General features: G+C 37.3%; 1 protein-coding gene across 4 annotated transcripts; it reads left to right on the top strand.

The window, feature by feature from the left end:
- Positions 1–1,122: 1,122 nt before the first annotated feature.
- LOC105906566 lies at positions 1,123–5,623 on the top strand. 4 transcript variants are annotated; one of them, XM_031575102.2, is made up of 8 exons: positions 1,123–2,100; positions 2,218–2,319; positions 2,619–2,720; positions 2,881–2,970; positions 4,051–4,143; positions 4,749–4,847; positions 4,941–5,172; positions 5,570–5,623. In XM_031575102.2, exons 1-7 carry the CDS (start codon positions 2,046–2,048, stop codon positions 5,102–5,104), a joined length of 705 nt encoding a protein of 234 aa, XP_031430962.1. In that variant the 5' UTR covers positions 1,123–2,045; the 3' UTR covers positions 5,105–5,172; positions 5,570–5,623. The 4 variants fall into 4 exon arrangements, with proteins under 4 accessions (XP_031430962.1, XP_031430965.1, XP_031430964.1 ...); XM_031575105.1 differs by having other exon boundaries at positions 5,118–5,172; positions 5,570–5,618; XM_031575104.2 differs by having other exon boundaries at positions 4,749–5,172.
- The last annotated feature ends 469 nt before the right edge of the window (positions 5,624–6,092 follow it).

Below are 6,092 nucleotides of genomic sequence, written 5' to 3'. Positions count from 1 at the left end.
ATCCCACATCTTCTAAAATACATTTTGTGTACCCTTGAGCATATAGTCTGAACATATAGTCTGATCATTGGCAATTATCTGCACCTGACTTTTAACTGCTGAAACAGAAAGACATGCAGGGCCGTGATGCATATGTTCAGCCATAGAGATGCTCACAGAATACAGCATAAAGTGTTAAAGTGTAAAAAAAGAATTAGATCGTAATATATTTAGAAACGGGGTCGATGTCTAACACCATCCCTATTATAATTCATTACCATGAAAGGATAAATGGCTTAAGAATAATAAAGTGGTTCAGTAATCAGGTTGACAATCATGAATAAACATATAATAAAACATTAATAGTTGACTAATTTCTCACTACATTCTAGTTTAAAGTTCAATTAGCTCTGTTGCCAGGTAGAATTAACAAAGACTTGATGAAAAACCAGTGGGTGGAAAGGATCTGGTTTTACTCCGTATAGCAGCTTTGGGATTCTGTTCAGATCTCAACACACACACAGTATGGATAAGAAGATGGGAGCTGGGTTTACTGTAGGTTATCAGTCCAAACTTAATGATTTGTTGCGTTTAGTCACGACTCCTGTCATGCTCCCACACCCAATGCAGTTTGCTTCTACAGTCATAGGAGCTGAGATACAGAATCTGCATCAGTTGGAGGAAGGCACCAGTGGCCTACCTGGGGAAACTGGTTCTGGCCAGTAAAGATGTGATGGCATATGCACATGATGACTGCAAATGGAGGGCCTGGTGCCATGAGAGCTTGGCCCTCAACAGTATCCATTAAAATGCTAATACATCTGAGGCCAAAGTTACAAAGAGGTTCTAGTTTCTTTTGGACAAATACATCATACAATGCCATGTAATGAAACATGATAATGAGGTTTAAATAAATATTCAGTATTCAATAATGCTGATGTCATGAAAGGATTAAGAGCACAGATGCAGAGAAAATTGTATTACTCTGAGACAAAATGTTCTCTAGAGTTCTCTAGAGTCCAGGGTTCAGTATATGTAAAGTTAATCCACAAACAGTCAAATAATTCCACTCACAAGGAAATCCAGGAATAATCCACTAATAAACCAAGGATGTGACCACTGACAGCTCACCATTTCCAGCTCACCAACGAGTCACATGAATCCACTCATTGAGTCATTAAAAGTTTGTGAGAAATGTCTCCATCTAGTGGTGATAACCAGGAACTGCGTGAGTTGTGACAGCTGATTCATACAGATACAGAAGATCCATTAGATATATAAAATGTGTTGTTACATTGGAGATACTGGTTACTTATCTCCGAATTGGTTGTAATTTGCAGGAATGGGTAATACCTACCAAAATAATGTCATCATACTCCAATGCTAATCATTTTGTATGTAACCACTGCTGCTTGAAAGACATGCTGTTTAATCGCTGCACACTGTAGATAATTCTGACTGAAATTCACCCTCATATCAGCACCCTTCATATGTCTCACAATTTGACAGGAGACTGAGAGCTTGACATCCTCTCTTGTATTTACTGCTAAACTGTACACACTGTGATTTACACATTTGCTATGCTTTGTCAAAATCCATTCCTCACTTACTTACTTAGCCTCTAAAACATTGCCTAGTGTGTCATGAATCTTATTATTTTGACAACCATTAGTGACTCACACAGTGACAGCTGTTGAAATTGTAGGTCAAAATCTCTTATGTCCTTTATTTGAATGTGCCTCTTCATTCCAGTCATCTTCTATAATGTTTGGAGTATTGAAAGAGAGAGCAAAGCCATGGCTTTCATGGGCATCATGTATGGATCATCAGTACACATGGGCATACGGTCTTTCTTTGCAGGTATGAACAAAATGAAATTATAGTATGTTTCTGTCTAGTTACATGCTCACACATAGATAACAGAACTGTTCAGAGAGAATATTTCTGATGCTGTAAGAATGTAATAATTGGAAGTTGATGTTTTTGTTTTATTGTAATAAGCCAAATCGATAAAGTAACATGATTCATATGCATTTTCTATTTCAGGGGGAGCTTTCGTGGAAATAATGGACGTTTCATACTTGTTCACTCTGTCTTTCCTGTCTCGCACATTCAATGAGAGTATGTGTGCCTTTTATAATAATATATATGTTTTCCTTTTCTGACTTCTGTAAATATAAATAAACCTTGTGCAAGAGAAGAGTAAATAACCCTCATAATTGTTTTCCTCATTTGCAGCTGCATTCATGAGCATGTTTGCTGGGATGTTTGTAGTTCCTGTATCCAACTGGATTTTAAATGCCATTGTTCAAAAGAAATATCCTTTTCTGCTGAAATCAAGTAAGTGCCATGCTCACATTAATAATAGCATTGTGTCACCACTCACAATCTTTAAGCCTCTTCAGTCGAGCTTTACCAAAATGAGCACTTTGTGTCAACTTCCAGTCTAATTTGAAGTAATATTATTTAATAATGTGATTTTAAATAAAATATTAATAATTCTGAAATAATAGTGTCCTGCTAGTTTAACATAAGAATATACAGACATCTGTGTCAAGGAATGTCAAGGCCAGGTGGGTGTCATGTTATATTCATATCCACTCATGTGCATGTCTGCTAATACAAACATTTGTTTTTAGAATTGTATTGGCTGTTTCTGTTGGGCTGGTATGCACTCAGGCGTCTCATCATAAGTGTTGTAGTTTTCTACTTCTTTGATCAAATTCTGGAAAGTAATGAAGGTGAGTAGCATTAAGCCCAGAACTACTAAAAGTGCAAAATACGTATTTTCAGTTATTTCTGTGTTCCTACTTGTTCCTACTTATGTTATGATTTTTGGATCATTTGTCAATGAGGAAATGAGAATGGCCTCTTGTAATGTTATATCCCTGTTATCTCCAGAGCGGGCTGGATTGCTGTCTGTGACTGCGCTGCTCCAACTCCTGGCTCTGGCTGGAATATTTGACCATGTGTATAAGCCCTCTTTAGCTGGTACAGTTTTCTTCTTTCTCTGTCAGCCTTCTGCAAAGGGAACATGATCATATGAACTGTCAGATAACTGAAGAACAGAAGTCTTAGGGTTATTCGCTGCATTCAGTACAACTTCATGGCCAGTACTTATTCAGGCTGTTCAGCTACAAAGTATTCCATGGCCTCATTAAATTAGCAGTGAGGTTCAAGGTTTCAAGGGCTCAGACACATGCTTAGTGTCTGGGGTGCCGTGTTTACATCACTATGGGTTTGAGTCAATGACTGTACAAAGCATAGACAGCATGGCGTCATGCCCTTCAGTTACACATGAAACAGCGGTTCCCCTAAACTCTAACCCAGGCCCCCCTTTCACAAGGAGAAAACGCCCCCCAGAAAGGGCGACCCTTGTGTGCCCCTTGACTTTGTAGGCTAATTCAGGGTGACCGAAAGTGAAACGAGATTGTAAAACACACTGTAGGTGTGCCGCTTTCCATCAGTATGTTAACTAACAAAACCTGGCTATAATCTCATAACCAAATAGGTTAGTTACAGGCTACTATGTTGTAATACTGCCATACTTAATTTTACCAGTAGCTGGTTCTTTAGGGTTCTCGTTCTGATTTACGCCCTCAACTCGTGCCTCCCCGCCCCACACCCCCTATGCTGCCACTCTCTGGTCCCCCTGGGGAGCCCGCCCCACACTTTGGGAACCACTGACATACGTAAATTAAGACAAAATCTCTGAAAATGAGTGAAGCCATATGTTCAAATTGTAGCCAGATTCTGTGCAATGCTTTATACAGAATGCATAGTAGTTCATAATGGTCAGGTAGGCCAAGAACCAACCCATATACAATTAAATCTCCTCTGTTCTTTATTTCCGTTCAGTTGCTTGACTTTTTAAATTAGTGTTTCGAGTCATTTATTCAAATTGGCTGGTGCCAAACACACCAGAACAAAACCGCATGTGTAGAATCAGGTACTCTAACAGTAATCCACACAAATATTGTGCTATCTTATAATAACTCTTATGTAATTAAAACTCTTGTGCTCTCTTGTAAGTTAAGTAATAATGATTTTTTCCCCTTTTTTTTGTCAAAGAAACACCTAAGACTATTCTCTACATGTATGGAGCTTTTGGTGTAGTCGCAGCTAATGCTATTACCCTGGCAACAGAACTAATGCTGAAATTACGTAAGTAGTCCTATTAAAACATACAATTTGACTTCTCAGAGCTGTTATCTTAACACATACATTTTATTAATTTGTACGAGTGATCCTCTTTTTTCACTGTATTCTAGAGAAACTAATTGACTAACTTCTATATTTTGATATAAACTGTGTAGATGCTACATATTGAAGTTAATTATGAAGTTAAAGCAGCATGGTTAGTGAGATCAAACAGTAACATTGAGTCATAGATCATTACTACACAAAACATTAGTGCTGTACGGTGTGCTGCAGAGTCCTGCTATCAAGAACCAAGATGGAGTGTTGAACTGAAATTGCTTTACTCTATGAAGATACATTAATCAGACCGGCTAATAACAGCTCACACATGTTTACTCTATGAAAATGACATTCATCAGAACTGCTAACAACAGCCCACACAGGTTTACTCTATGTAGGGGCATAATACATCTGCTGTAGTGGCCCCACAATTACCAAAGGCATACTGTAGCCTACATTGACCTTCTGCATACTTAGTGTATCCTGGCCCCTTAAAATATTAGAATATAGTCGTTATATGATAAAATTATTACTGATGGTGGTGAAGCTGGTTGATCTGTTCATTTTAGGAAAAGGACAACGGACTTTGACAGATCTCCGTGTCATAGTTCTGCCATTTGAATGTGTTTTCGTTTTAAGCTGGATAGCTCTATGGACCCATGCTTACTGTGAGTATAATTCAAAAATTCACCTGTCATAACTATGATATAAAGGGTTTTGTGGATGACATATTAAATAACTGTTTATATTATAAAATATAGGGACAGAAAGTCAGAACAGGTATGTACCTTTTTCTGATTTATCTTGGTTGATGCTAATGCTTCTGTCATTGAACTGGGAATTCATTTGTGTTGAAAATTACAAGATAAATGAATGGTTGTCTCTCAGGCATGTGTCATTACCCTCATTTTTATTACTGTTATGATTAATTTCCCTAGAATTAAGCAAGAAGTGGCGATATTACGGAGATATGGTCGTAGACGTTGGCTAAAGGTTTGTCATACAGAATTTTTCTTTTTCATCTATGTTCATTTGTGTTTCTGGGTAACATTATGTTTCATGCATGTGTATCAGGTTTATCAAGATAAGCATCAACTGCTTTCGTGAAATACTGACACTACTGAGTTGGAAAATGAAAGATAATGAAATTTCATGTCAATGAGCACTAAACTGAAAGCTTTTACAGGAACTGGAAAGTTGATAAGAGCTTTCGTGTTATTCCATGGCGAAGTGTATATGTACTATATCTGCATAATTGCATTTGTGTAATTATTCTGGCATTGTTTGTTGCAGATTGTATTTACTAATGTCATTTTCCAAGCTTTGTCCAACTTCTTAAGTACATGATTACTGCAGTACTGAATGATAAAATGAATGCCTCCTTCAACAGTTTTTGAGGGATGGTGCTGAACCATCTGAGGCTCTTGAGATGTCAAGTCAGTCTGCTGGATCAGACACTTCTCAGGTAGTAACCAAACTGCTATGTTTAACCAGTGTATTGGGAAATGCATTGGTCATATACTGACAAATACAGTCTTGTGTTGCCTTATGGATCTTAATTACTTTTATATGTAATGGGTTAGAAAGCGTTAGGTTTGGATTTTAAGAATTCTTTCAACAGTACTCTACTGCAGGAAAGCTAGGAAAGTTTTTTTTGCAGTTTTCATTATTGTTGACTAATGATTTTCTCCTGTCATTTGGTGGTGTGCACATGTATTATTTGTGTTTGTGATGATTATTGAGGAATAATTGTTGAGGATCCAGTCATGAGATGGTGTTTATTTCTTGTTGTCTAATTAATTAATTTATATTTTATTTGTCTTTGTTGTTTAGTACATCTGTCTAATTGGTGTTTTGTATTAAACAGGCGAGTTCACCAGAACCTCCTCCTGAAGCAGAGACAGAAATAGATT

This window comes from Clupea harengus, chromosome 10 (genome assembly GCF_900700415.2).
Source record: "Clupea harengus chromosome 10, Ch_v2.0.2, whole genome shotgun sequence".
In the NCBI taxonomy this organism is placed as follows: domain Eukaryota; kingdom Metazoa; phylum Chordata; class Actinopteri; order Clupeiformes; family Clupeidae; genus Clupea; species Clupea harengus.
Note: the sequence above shows the minus strand (reverse complement) of the source record. Positions and strands in the feature narration are given on the sequence as shown.

Excerpts from the sequence above, each read along its gene's own strand:
- LOC105906566 (XM_031575102.2), top strand. The coding sequence starts at position 2,046 with ATGGACGTTTCATACTTGTTCACTCTGTCTTTCCTGTCTCGCACATTC. Across the intron at positions 2,101-2,217 it reads GTCTCGCACATTCAATGAGA|CTGCATTCATGAGCATGTTT; the intron begins GTATGTGTGCCT and ends CCTCATTTGCAG. Across the intron at positions 4,144-4,748 it reads AGAACTAATGCTGAAATTAC|GAAAAGGACAACGGACTTTG; the intron begins GTAAGTAGTCCT and ends TGTTCATTTTAG.